A 14252-nucleotide genomic window follows, 5' to 3' on the forward strand; every position below is an offset into this window, starting at 1 on the left:
AGTGATCAGAAGGGGAATTTGAATGACAGAGTGATCAGAAAGGAATTTTGAATGACACAGAGTGATCAGAAAGGGAATTTGAAAGGCAAAGAGTGATCCGAAAGGGAATTTGAATGGCACATGAGTGATCAGAAGGGGAATACCGGTATGAATGGCACATGAGTGATCAGAAGGGGAATATTCTTTCTGAATCTTTTTTTTCTAGATTTTCCTCCTTTAAAATTGGGTGCGTCTTATATTCCGGAGCGTCTTATACGGCGATCGGAAAGGGAATTTGAATGGCACATGAGTGATCAGAAGGGGAATACCGGTATGAATGGCACATGAGTGATCACAAGGGGAATATTCTTTCGGAATCTTTTTTTTCTAGATTTTCCTCCTTTAAAATTGGGTGCGTCTTATATTCCGGAGCGTCTTATACGGCGAAAAATACGGTAGCTATGGAATCTATAGGGGAAGACATTAAACTGTGCTTGTGGGCTTTGAAACCAGTGTTGGTGATTGGACGGGCAAAATGGACCATAAATTTATGTGTGGGTGCAGTAAAACCTGTTTTAAAATGGCATTTGAAGGGCCACAGCTGGATCAGCCAGGAATAACTTAGATTTTGGCATAGACTCTAGTAACAGAAGGCAAGATTTCAGGCTGCAGGCTTTAACACAGTCAGGAGGCGTGCTGCAGACAGCCCTGAAACTTTTAGTGGCATTTAGAGTCATCCAGTACATATGAACCTACATACCTGTGTCTAGACCAGGGGTGGGCAAACTTTTTAGTCAGCCACAATCTGAAAAAAAATTTGCCAGAGGGGTCGGGTGGATGGTAGAGGCAGGGTTATGCCATCACGATGCCACTGCACACAACCCACCCACTCTCCCACTCTCCCATCGCAAGGCTCAGATCCAGAGAGGTGTTCTGCAGCTCTGGCCAGTCGGCCCCCCCCCCCCCCCCGGTGGGGTCCTTCTCCTGACCCTGCTTGGGGTGGCACCAGCAAGAGCTGCGGAACACCCAAACGGCTGGAGAAACATCCCCATTGGGCCGTAGTTTGCCCAGGCCTGGTCTAGACCCAGACTGGCAACTTAAGCTCAGAGTATAGGGCAAGGCCTCAACAGATGGTAGCAGATGGGGGTCAGGTTGAAGATGATAGGAAGCATGCTCCGAAGGCACACAGCACCTAATGCCAGCACTCAGTCTCTGTGCTTTACCCCATTTTCAGTAGAATAAAACCAAACCCAAAAATATTAATGCAGCGTTCAGTGCTTGGCCTGGTTAGACTACTGACAAGACTGAGAGACATGGGGCCTGATTTATTAAAGATCTCCAAAGCTGCAGAGGATACACTTTCATCAGTAAAGCTGGGTGATCCAGCAAACCTGGAATTTATTCCTAAAAGTAATTTGCTATTTGCTAGCCAATTTTTTGAATCCTGGACCAGATCCATTCCAGGTCTGCTGGATCACCCAGCTTCACTGATAAAAGTGTATCGGCTCCAGCCTTAGAGACCTTTATTAAATCAGGCCCCTAGTAAGAGCAGATGCAATATTGCTAATTCAGGACCTGGAAGGTCCTGGAAATTCCATAACTAACTATTGGCAATCCCGGATCTGAATGGTACAAAACGAGAGACCCAGTTCCCAGGGGTCACTTTCAGACTAGGCTTGCAGCAGCCTGTCTAGCAGGGTCTGCATTTAACTCTCTTAGAAAATTTGACTGAGGATAAGCTGAAGGTGAAAAAGTACCTATGATCCTCAAAGTATGAAAAAGAAAGTTTACCTGGTGAACTACTGCAAATGTATCAGCAATCATTTTTAGTTTTTGGGTTAATTGTATTTGTATAAAGTAACCCACACAAATGCACAAAGAATGTAACTTGGAGCTATTCATCAAAGTACATTTAATTATAATCCTGTGTAACTCATCAGACAAACTGGATATTCTAAAGAAATACAACTGCAGACAAGAAATAAGCCCCTATAAGAAATAAGAAGAAATATTGAAAATAAGTAAGATCATGAAAACTCTGCTGACTAATATGTTCGGGATGAATCAAGAAGCAGTATAAAGCACTGCTGCCATCCCACTCTGTCTCACCCCCAAGCAGCCCACATTATTCTCATAATTGTTCTTATGTGCCACATATCCCACTGCCTTATGTCACAGTAAACACAGAAGGTCTGCAATAAAACATATGCAGTGCTTTCAAACATTATCTTCAATATAGTATGAAAGTATTCAAAACTGTGATGTGAAAACATGACAACTCTACAAGAAAAAATCTCATACTTAGAATATTTCGGATACAGATGTAAGAAGAGCTGAATATCAGAACGCAAGACCACTCAAAGACACAAGAGAAGCCCACCTCACGTTCTGCAATGGTAAGGGGTGCAGCTGGGGCCTTGTGTCTGGGGAATACCCAGTATCAGAGGATGAATAAAGTCTAAAAACAGTGGTTGTAGGCTTCACATACATAACAATTGCCACAATATTGCTACGGTGTCTATTTGGTTAGTGCTTATTTGGAAATCAAATCCTTTGATATACATATACTTGTGTCAGTTCTAAAAAGTCTACAATTCCAATATATATATATATATATATATATATATATTCATTCATATTTCATATGTCACAACACCTCCCCTTCCTATTTCTTCCAGACATGTTCACCGTTCATCACTCTACCTCTTCATCTTTGGTATGGAGGATGCAGCTTGGCATCATTTTTTTGAATGCTATTTTGCCACCAACAACAAGTATTTATACATAATTGTCTCCATGTTGCTACTATTGCATATAGTTTACTTATATAAAAAAAATTGAATATAGAGCAGTATGATTGTGGTCCAAGTAAGGATTCACTGAGTTTGAAAAGAAATGTAAAAGTGTAGTTCTGGGCTAAATAAAAAAACATAAAACCTATTCAATGCATTTCTGCAAAACACACAAAAATTCCACGTTTTGTATCCTTAAAAATGCTGTTTCAGTTAAATCACAGGACAAGTTGTATCAGCCCTGTTTTGGTCTTCCCATGCTAAACTATAGAATTCCACCTACCTTTACCCCTGAACACATTGTTTATCATTACCAGGTATTTTATTTAATACATAGAGCATTAGCCTGCGTACACACATACAATATCTGTCCTTTCCAATGACATAAGACTGAACGATGCATGAATGAGCGCCACTCTGCCGTATGGAGAGGAGAAGGGAGAATGACGGAGCAGCACCCGCTGCACTCTCTCGCCTTCACTGTTCATTGTTTGTGAAACCGCCAGGGCAGATCCATGAACAACAAATGAAGACTGATGTACACACACCAGATTCAAGTCTGATATCAGCCCTGAGGTGATTATCGAACGAGAATCATTTGATGTGTGTATGTAGCCTTACAGCGCCCAAATTCACTTGGAAAGTGAGAGTGCTAGGTACTGAACCACCATGCATCCCATGCATACATTGGGCCTGATTTAATAAAGCTCTCTGGAGAACTTGGACTATCATGGAAGAACCTGGGTGGTCCAGCAAACCTGAAATAGATGTCATCAAATCATTTCATAGTATTTTGCAAATGTTTTCAATGCTGGACCAAATCCATCCCTGGTTTGCTGCGTCACCCTGGTTCTCCCATGGTAGTCTATGTTTTCCAGTCTTGGAGAGATTTTATGATAGGTTAGTAGTATATCAAGAGAGCAGTCAATGTTTGCAAAAAATAGGAATTGCCTAGCTTGAATTGTAACTAGACATAATAGTGAGGTGAAGGATAGAACAGACAGGCTTTATAGGCAGAGTGTATATAATAAAAGTTTTAGGCTTCATTCAATTTAGATTCCGATGTTTAACAGAGTTCAACTGCGCTAGGTCCATTTAACATGTTTTCACTAAGCTATGATAGGCATAATAAGTTTAAAATCAAGTGTCTCGAAATGTCAACATTATCTCTGTACCCGATGCGTTTCGCCCTACTGGGGTTCCTCATGGGATTGAGGGACCTTTAGAATTATAATGATACATATACCATCAACTTAATTCAACAGTGGTATACCAAAAAGGGGAGTACAAAGGAAGATCTATATCAACATTAGAAGCCTCGCTCTTTGCAACCACAGATGTGTACTTGTTTTTTTTTTTTACATGAAATGATCAGTTACCATTTGAAACTAATTTTAAACTATTCTTTGTTTTATAGGTTAGAAATATAGAAAAAATAAAATAAACAAATCTTATACAAGCCAACCTGAATCATTTTTTTTATTCACAAATTTTATCACCATGGTTTTTAACCTTTAAACAAGTGCAAGAATATTTGTAAAAATAACAAAACTGTACAGAATATATGTAATTAAAACATAGAAAACATCCTAATACATTTCAGTAACATTTTGGATATTTGTTTTAGCGGTACTCTGATTTATCAGCTAGTGCTTCAAAGACAATGTGAACAGGCCATATTACAGTATTTGATTTAATAGATAAACTCTAGAAAGTGAAACAATTCTTTAAACAGAAAATGTGATTTGACAGTTTGCTGCTATACTATGGCTTACATCTGAAGCTGCAGTCAGGGCCCCCAAAATGTAAGTAATGTGCTCTGCATTTTTTTTATCTCTCAAGGTGCCTGTAGTGAAAGAAATATATATGCTGCAATTGATGCTTGCTACCTGGTTGTCATACTCATCCAATGACTTCAATACTTTGGGGTTGATTTATTAAAGTGTAGGCTGTTCACTTAACAAAGTGAAATATCACTCTACAATCATGTGCAAGGTAATGTAATAAGAAATCATTTTTGCTTGCAAACTTTCTCATTCACTTAGCTGAGTGAATTATCCCATGCTAATCCACGCTAAATGAACAGTCTAAAAGTCAATGAGCGAGCCAAGTCGTTGGAGTTATGATTTTCTAATCTTCATGATCGTTGTGAATCAGTCAATCAACATTTTAAAAAGAAAACAATGACAACATTTATATTTCTCCTATTATAAGTTGCCCATCTGTCCAGTTTCTTTGCCTGGAATATCAGAGCCTCCATAAATTCTAGGTGTCCCAAACTGATAGCAGATGAGGCTGGATGTAGCAGAGCTAAGACTTCGGAAAAGCAAACTGGAGGAATGGAGGCAAATGCCAAACTGATAATACTAGAGGAGGTGCATGTCACCCCCTCCATTTAAATTTTGTAGTAATATTTAAAGCCGGACTGAAATCACAAATAAAGATATACAATTCGATTTTGTAAAGCCATTCTTCATTTTATTAATCTTCATTCTACATTCCTGGTATAGCTAGGAGTGTGACTATGACCAGGCAGTCCAATAAGCACTAGTAGTTTAATGTTTACGTTTAATGTAATAGACCCGGTCAGGCTCATCCATTTGTGCCAAGTATGTAGCTTTGAACACTGGAATGTCAGAACAGGATGAGGCATTTTCGATGCTATTTGTGTAGTATTTAAGAAAAAAAATCACATCATACCATACAGGGGTATGGGGTACAGTTGCAAGAACCTTTAACTGGGTTTTAATTTTCCTTGAAAAATTCAAAGCAAATATTTAACAGCACATCTCAAATGAAGCCCTGCCGAGGCCTGTAGTTCTACAGTCTGGTTCACACTTGTACCAGGTCTGTAGAAAATAATGTCCTTCATGGCCACCGATGCTGAACTACCTGTGACACACCAATATTTGCTATGTATGATGAGGCAGGTGAGGTAGGGGAATGTCAAAGGCATTCATTTGCACAATAAATTCATTTATGCCACAAAGTGCACAAAGTGCTTTGTAAATTCACAACTATATAATGTTATTAGTGTTAAATGTATTAAAAATATAAGGCACCAATATACATAGGAATGTAAACCTTCACAATGGTTCAGATAAATGTTTAAACTTTACACATATAGCAAGATTTTGATTTAAATGACCCATCAAAATCAAAATCTTACTGTGTAGATTGACCTGGTAATAGTTTTCCTTTTTACTAGCCCAAATATGTGCTCTTGAAGGTCATAGCTAGGAACAAGACAGAAGATAATACATAAACTGTGCATCATGTATCATTTTAAAGTACTTTGAATTGTTTGATTTCCTTGCAGCCACCAATCTTGATTGACACTGCTTTAGGAAATTAAAAGTTGATAGGACCAGTGTTATCTTTGTTCCAGGTTTAGTTAAGCATGATACCATCATCAGGTCTTAATCAGTATGTTACATTGTTTTTAGGACAGAGGAAATGAGGTCTTGCTTGATGTTCTGGTATATATTGGCTGTGTGATATGCCTCCATATGACTAACACAAGACGTAAAGCAAAAAGAGCACACGCCACGGCCAGCAACACAGCTGTAGAGAAAAAAGAAAACGAGCATAAATAGGGTGCCATGGTTCAATGTTGGACTAAAGGAAGACAATATTGCAGGTAAATATCACAACTTGGTCTAGGTCCCAACCCAGGCTGTGATTGCATAGTCCTGAGAACAACACCCCAGTTAGATATATATTCCTTTTAAGGACCTAAAAGAGGTTTATAAACCTCATGGTGGACACGATTGACCTTAAAAACCTGAAGTTCCACTGCACCTATTTCTCAAACATAAATCGGTACTAGTAAAATAACTTAAGAGCAGAGATGAAGATTTCAGCAAATATCCATTCCCGGGGGGCTCTCCTCAAGGTATTTAAGTATACCCAGTATTCTGCGCTGTATTATTCTTAGATCCATCCAGTAAAATAATGTAACGCACTCACCTATATAAATGTTATTTCCTTCGGGAAGGGAGTGTTTAAAGTTCTTGTCCAGAGATCCTGATAAAGCCACAATAACCACTGGATACACAGTCAGTGTATAGCGGACATATTTGTCAAATACAAAGTTTTCCAGAATAAACCTGCAGAGATAGATTGTACAAATGTATAAATGATAAAGCATTGCAAACATTCCTGCTAAGGACCCTAGGGATTTCAGAGTATAACATTACCTTTAGAAAATCTGATACTGACAGCTAAGGTAGAAAAATAATGGACTTTGTAAAGTAAATAATTTAGATTTAAACTCTTTAAAGCAGAAGTCTGACTATACAATTAAATATGTCTGAATGGATAATATTACAAATCATTTGGCATGTAAAACAGTCCACAAATATTTATTACAGGTACATAATGAACTGGAGGCCTATGGCTCATTATTGAATATTATTATTCATATAAAACCATGTCCATAATGGGGAGAAAACACCATAGAAGCTAATTTATGACCCGACAACAAAAGACATTTAGAAAATCTGTTTCACTGGTGGGAGGGTGAATTACATATACAACAATTATGTTAGTAAAGTATGATAGCCGCATTTGGTCGCAATTTCCTTTTATGCTATGCTATTTACCAGATGCTTTTTGCCACATCAGTAATAAGTAATTTTTTTATTGGAAAATAGTAAAATGGTAAAAAAGAAGTGCCATGTTTTCAGAAAATATTTTGCTAGAAAATAACATTCAAATCATATTGGTACTAAAATTCTGATAAAAAGAATAGTACTAATTACTTGGCAATAATCATAGTCACAAACTAACCAAGGAAACAATTTGTTGGAAAATCTATGTAAAGCTTGTTATTACTTTATATAAGATGCATGGAACAGGCATTTATAAATAGGATATACAAAAAAAGCCAGACAAGAACAAAGGTTTTACAAGCAAAATACACTGCTATAAGTCAGTGTACCAATGTTGCTTTTGTGCACTGCCAAAAGAGCCTACAATGGGCACATGAGTCCATGAGACTTATCTTAAATGTGATATCAGCATTACACTGTGCCAATGATGCCCTTTTGATTTATTAGAACAGAGCTGACCTTTTATATTACACATTACTACATATTCTATAGACTATAATGATCCATGTGTAAAGTTTACGTACCATAAAACCACCTCAAATGCCAGGATGGATAATGATACTGTAGTGGACACACTATTAGAAATACCCCCATTGTAGGTTAGGGCCACAGAGAAATTCAGCAGACAGGCTATTGTAGTCCATGTTGCATACACACCAATTCCATTGTGTGCCTAGAAAACAAACCAAACACCTATATTAGTCTTTAGGTAAATGTTATATGTTTATGCTGCATATAGGAATATTTAAAAAATGCATTTTTATGGCTTAATATTTTAGTGTGATAGCCACTGTTATCACCGATATAGGTTTAATAGAGCCAGTGCAACAAAAAATAAAAATCTTTACCAAGTGAGAAGACTTTTCCTCTTAGACAGTTCCCACTGAACCAGTGAGCTTTCTGAAAGGACAGTATGAGTTGTAGCAGCAATAATATTGACCACCATGCTCTATTATGACATCATTATGACATAATTGTTAGTATTCCTATGTATAGTAACCACAAAAACCACTAATATTTTATTTTCTTTTACTTTGTATCCCAGTGACACTGTTCACCAGAAATCTAACTGAAATCTATTTTTTTTACAACAAATCTAATTCTAACCCTATCAGACATCAGTGAAATTCGACAAAGGTCCTAATCTATGGGTAAGCTGTCAAAAGTTTAAAAAGTTTACTTAATATTAGCCAAGTGACAAGGTATCAAGTTGCATGTCAAGAGTACAACCATCTCTGTGCTAAAAGTAAACTAAACCTAGACTTTCAGTGCTGAATTCGTAGGTACTCCCACACCGCTCCTCCTGAATATCTATGGAGTACAGGAAGTATTCAGATCGGCATCCTGCTGCTGTTTTGGGAATTTTAATGAAGAGCTGCAGAGGATGATCAAAGTTCAGGAAGCCGTTGATTGACTAGTTCTGGCAAATGTCATTTCTCTAAGCACCTTTAGCCTTGATAACAAGACCAGTGCCTAAGCATGTTGTCTGCCCTGGGAGCCCAAATATTGGTAACTGCAAGCTAGGTATTACATGGTCTATGGTGGAGAATCGTGGTATAGATCTTCTTTAGAATCATTGGGAATTAGTGGAATACATGCTGTGTTTGTGTCTACCCACTGTGTCTGACACATGAAGAACAGAAAGGAAAGTTCCTACAGACTTGCGAGAACGGGCTTTTTTTATTCAGACCTGTTCAGTTATGACATGTTAAGGTGTGGTAATCCGCTAAAGTGCAGTGCCCATCAGGACAGCTGTTTTAGCTACTCCAAATCTATCTGGAATATATACCCATTAGAAAGTGCACCATCACACTAATGCATGTATATGTACTTTTGAGCTACATACACTCGCTAGATCATCTCAGGTGTACACTGGTCCCTGATCCGACAAGCTGATTACTAAAGGATCAACTGGGGACAGCCCTTTTCATTTCCTATAGTGGGGGATGCAGCGTGGTGCAGCGTGGTGCTTCCTGTTTGTAGCATTCCAACTTACAAAAATGCGAATAAGCCATAAGTCCACTCTTCGTTGTCTGGTAAACCAGTCTCCATTAAGATACATTGCTCGGTAGGAAATAAACAATACAATGTGGTTTGTTAAAGCAATGGCTCCTAGAAACACCAATGCAGGAATCAAGAATCTGCAATAAGTAAACAAATTATCATTAGCTCCAAAGCACTTTGCAATAATACTAACGCATGACAACATGGAAACTCTGTGCAGATAGTGTCCTGGTCGACATTTAACTGGCATCTCTTACATCCCCCTACATTACCCCTTACAAACCAGAACAACATTTACATTTATGTTATGGGCTTGTTGCGTTGGCAAATAACTTTGTCAATACTTTCGTTAACAGAGTGATACATATATCAGACTTTCTTTTGCTGAAATCATCTTGAAAAAAAACTTTTATTTCCTATGCAAGTCTGTACAAGTTTTCCAAAGCATATATAGCATGCCCAAAACTATTAGGTTGTTAAAAGGAAAACTTGGAAAAGGTTACAGACTCTCTACCATTTTTGTTCTCTTTTTGGGGATTTCTCTGACTTCCTATAATCAGACTTTATAATCCTATCACACATGGTCAAAATATATTTGTACATGCTGTAAAATATATAAACATTTACAGACATATTTATTATGACTGAAAAGTACTAATTAGATTGCATCTCTTATTAATTTGAACACAACATGCAATTTTGTCTGTTGCTTTGATTGTCATCATAGTGTGTGTCCCTTATTGAATGAGCCCATTCTTACAATGAAATTTGAATTTCAGCAATGCAGAAACTTACTCTCGATCCCAAAGGAAGAGCCATCCTACGTTAAGCACATTATTGAGTATCCACACAATGTAAAAGCAGACCGGAAACACATCTGGTTTTAAATACATCCATCCCAGCTCACTCCTGCGGGAAAGGAAAAAGAATAGTAAAAAATGTTATTTATACAGAGTCCATTGTAATATTATCAGAATGAGAAGTTTATAACTATGTACACTAAGCTTATTTTTTTCAGGGCCAAATATTTGTATTCCTGGACTAAATAATACCTATGTTTGTAAAGTCCTACCCTTCTAAAAATGCTTACCTACTGGCTTTGATGTTTTCACTGGCCTAGGATCTGTTTACAGAGCAGAAAAATCTAAAAGCAGTACACGAGGCAACATTGCTTAGTTATCTGCAAATCTAGAGCAAGCCACCCGTGATACAATCTGAGTTTACATTGACCTTTAGCTTTAACAAAAATTATGTAGTACAAGGAGCTACCTGATAAAATATAAATTAAAATAGATTGTTAAACTATGTAGTTCCCAATCAGAATGAAACCTGTTTAGCTAGCCTAAAAAAGGCTGCACAATCATTTTTATTTTGAAGAACTAATATCCTTGGATTGAATCCCATCAAGGACATTATCATCTTTTCATCAATTTGATGTCTGCATCCCCACTTGTTGATCCATCCCCACCACTGCTATCTTCTGTTTCTCAGTTGTTTGGTTGGCTCGCCAGATATGACACAACTCTTACACAAATCCCGAGACCCACAGCTGAAATTATACACTGAGTGTTACATGTTCAACAATATAAAGTTAGGAAAAAAATGCTTGCAGGTAGTGCCAGGACAAGTAATGGTGCCAAAATGTATCCTCCCTAGCCCCCCACCCACTTGGAAGCTCAGAAAGATGAAGTTTGCATGTCTGTGTATATATTGGCTGTCAGCACAAAAATAATACCTCCAACTTTACCATTTTTTGATCCATGGGAAACAGAAGCGGTGGAGGGTTTGCAATATGGTAAGATTATTATAATTTAATAAGGTAACTTGAAACTCAAACAAAGTAAATTGTTATTCTGTGATCTGTCCCTTTTAATAAATGTGTGTTAATTATGTTACTGGTAGAAAGCATTTTTTAAGGCAGTACTATAAAACAAATTATTATTACTATATCCATATAAATACAAGTCATAATATAGCAGAGCACAGTTGATAAGACTGGGAGAGCAGATCTTCCAATGTATAGGGTCAGAAGGACTGATCTGTATTGTAAAAGATTGTCTTGTAGCGTGAAGGAGATGATCAGAGACAGGAGAGGCTCCTACCCCTGGTGCATCTTCCTCCCATAGCACCCAATGCCGCTCCTGCATCTGGCTCACCTTGGTGCAACTTGCAGGCAGAGAATGTACTTTTATAGCAAAAGAGAAGTAGTAGGATTCTTCTCCTATAAAAATCTTCCTTTTAATATTAATATCTACAAAAGTTTAGTTCTTCAGTTTGGTATGAAAAGCCAGTTAATCATTGCCGACATTGTCAGGCCAAATTACCATAATTTTTACACTTACCGCCTACAAATTCCAGCAACAACATATCCAAGCCAAAGAAACTGCCAAGCAAATATTACATTCCAGATCATAAATGTCCATCCTGATGGTGTAAATTCTGTACTGAATTTATTTGAGATGTTTCCCACATTTTGCAAGAATATTCCTGTAAAAGGAAAACATAACAGTAGCATGAAATACAAAAATATGGTGCACCCCAGCAAACCCTCCCTTTTCCAGCAGAAGGGGTTCACCCTCCCTGTGTGATGGATTAAATACCAAGTGAAGCCACTTGCGTAATATGTTGGCGCTATATAAATCCTGTTTATTAATATTATTATTGTTGGTATTATTATTATTAATAATAATAATAATAATAATATTAATAATAAAAGCCACTGTTCAAGTGCTCAATCCTTCATTTGGGTCTGATACCTGCTCCCCCACCACATACTTGGATTATCACCCTAGCTCAAACATTCACTTAGTGCTGTTGGGTCTGGAAGGGGAAATGACATGTGCAGGTATTATATATACACACAGACGTACTGAAAACATAAAGCTGCGGTAAAGGGCCACTATAAGGTAAGTATGTAATAACTTTACATAGAATTCTTTTCCCTCATTCAGTGCTGCTGGTTGCTGTCCACTGAAAAATGTTCCAGTGTTGGTTCTTTAAAAACCAGTACAGAATTGTGGTCAGCCAAGCAGGTAACTAAATCCGAACACAGCACATCCCTATATGTAATATTCTGAGTATATAAATTTAGCACGTTACTATGTCTTACCTTTCATTAGACCAGAGCCAGCTCCAGCGTTGAAAGCAACCATAACAATGTAGACGGCCACAGTGAGAGAAATAAGAATTATTTTGAAAATATTGTGTTCGTACATGGTTAAACCTTAAAAAAAAACAAAAAGAGTCATTAAACATTTGCAATCCAGACTTTACCCTAAAATATTATAGCTGCCAATAAGTGGTACCGCAGCATACAGAGGGGACTAGGAATCTGACATTTTTGTAAATAACACATAGTATAGATTTCAAAGCCACCAAAGATCACCAAACTAGCAGATTGCTAATAAACCTTTTCTTTACAGGCAGAATTTTTATTGTATTTATTTTGTATCATGTATTTACATAGCACTGTGCATAGATTTATTGCTGCAGAGTCCATTGTCATGTCACTGCCAAGCCAATGTCAAGCACAGTCACGGGTAAGCTTACAGGAAATGTTTTGGAATATATTAGGGAACTCATGCAAACAGAGTTTATTCCTATAACTATAGTATCCTCGCTAAGTTTTGAACCTAGCATAGTGAAGGTGCCAGCTACAGTTTTTTAAACATTTTTGGGAGATAGTTGTGAAGAAGACATCTTTTGTCTATCAGATACACTTTGTTCAAAATAACATATCTCAAAAAAATTATTTTCCTTGCATGCTGAACTGCAGCATACAAATAAAAAGTGATTCAATAGTAAATACCCAGAACTGTTTTGAGTCTTCCTTTGCAGCTTCCTTTGGGCTTGAAAACATAGAAGCAAATTGAAAACATCTGTGCTGACCAGCCTGCAAATTTAATCTGTGTACTCCATTGCAGAAATCAGACCCCTCAGTTTAAACTGAAATACAAATTACAGAGTGCAGTTTATACTTACAGTGATGTTCTGTCCTGAGTCCCCGTGCTCTGATCTCCTCTCTGTGCACTCTGTGTACTCACCATGAAGTGTCACGTTTACTATGAAACAAAAGTTATACAACTGAAGGCCTGGGCAGGCTCTCACACTTGCAGGCTGACACTGTGATTCATATTCTGAGTTTCTGATTGGCTGGGGCATGATGAATAGGGAAGCTTATGCAACTCACAATGAAAGCCTTACACAACAGAACTTGTGTGCACTGCACGAGAATAGGGAACAGAAGATACCGATATGAAGTCTCCACACAATGGAGGGAAATCTATTTAATAACAATGGTTACGAACACACGTGCAATAGAAAAAATAGAAAACGTACGATTAAGGCCTGATCAATGATTATTCGCAGTTATTTTGAACAATCGTATAGTGCACGATTCTGTACATGCTGTTACCATACGATCGTTCAAATAAAATCCACCAATAATGTATACACACTAGATACGATTGTTTGAACCATGCAGGAAGTGACATGTACTGCAGAACAATCCAGGATCTCTGAACGACCATACACACAAGATAGCGAACAATTTGCCAATCAGATCCGGTTGTTTGTTTCCACCGACATTCCTCGTTCATCGTCGTCGTTGGCCAGTCATTGTTCACTTTTTTTGTTAAGGATTATCAGATGATCCGTCGTTTATTGTTCGTTTCCAACAATAATTATTGCACGTGTGTATGTAGCCTAAATGCGCTTGTTTTGTTTGAAAAAAAAAAAAAACTTGTACTATTATATTATTATCTTGTTTTTTTTTTAGAGTTGTTCTTTTTCGGAAGAAAAAAAACTCAGACACCCTTTTCCTTTTCAGATGTAACACTTTATGGTTCAGTGTTCTATATATCCG

General features: G+C 37.5%; 1 protein-coding gene across 1 annotated transcript; it reads right to left on the reverse strand.

The window, feature by feature from the left end:
* Positions 1–4232: 4232 nt before the first annotated feature.
* LOC140329339 (uncharacterized) lies at positions 4233–13518 on the reverse strand. The gene is made up of 8 exons (XM_072409557.1): positions 13370–13518; positions 12498–12611; positions 11731–11875; positions 10184–10297; positions 9381–9525; positions 7909–8057; positions 6741–6880; positions 4233–6335 (listed from the first exon to the last, which is right to left on the reverse strand). Exons 2-8 carry the CDS (start codon positions 12601–12603, stop codon positions 6214–6216), a joined length of 921 nt encoding a protein of 306 aa, XP_072265658.1. The 5' UTR covers positions 12604–12611; positions 13370–13518; the 3' UTR covers positions 4233–6213.
* Positions 13519–14252: the final 734 nt, after the last annotated feature.

The sequence above is a fragment of the Pyxicephalus adspersus genome, chromosome 4 (genome assembly GCF_032062135.1).
Source record: "Pyxicephalus adspersus chromosome 4, UCB_Pads_2.0, whole genome shotgun sequence".
Classification (NCBI taxonomy): Eukaryota; Metazoa; Chordata; class Amphibia; order Anura; family Pyxicephalidae; genus Pyxicephalus; species Pyxicephalus adspersus.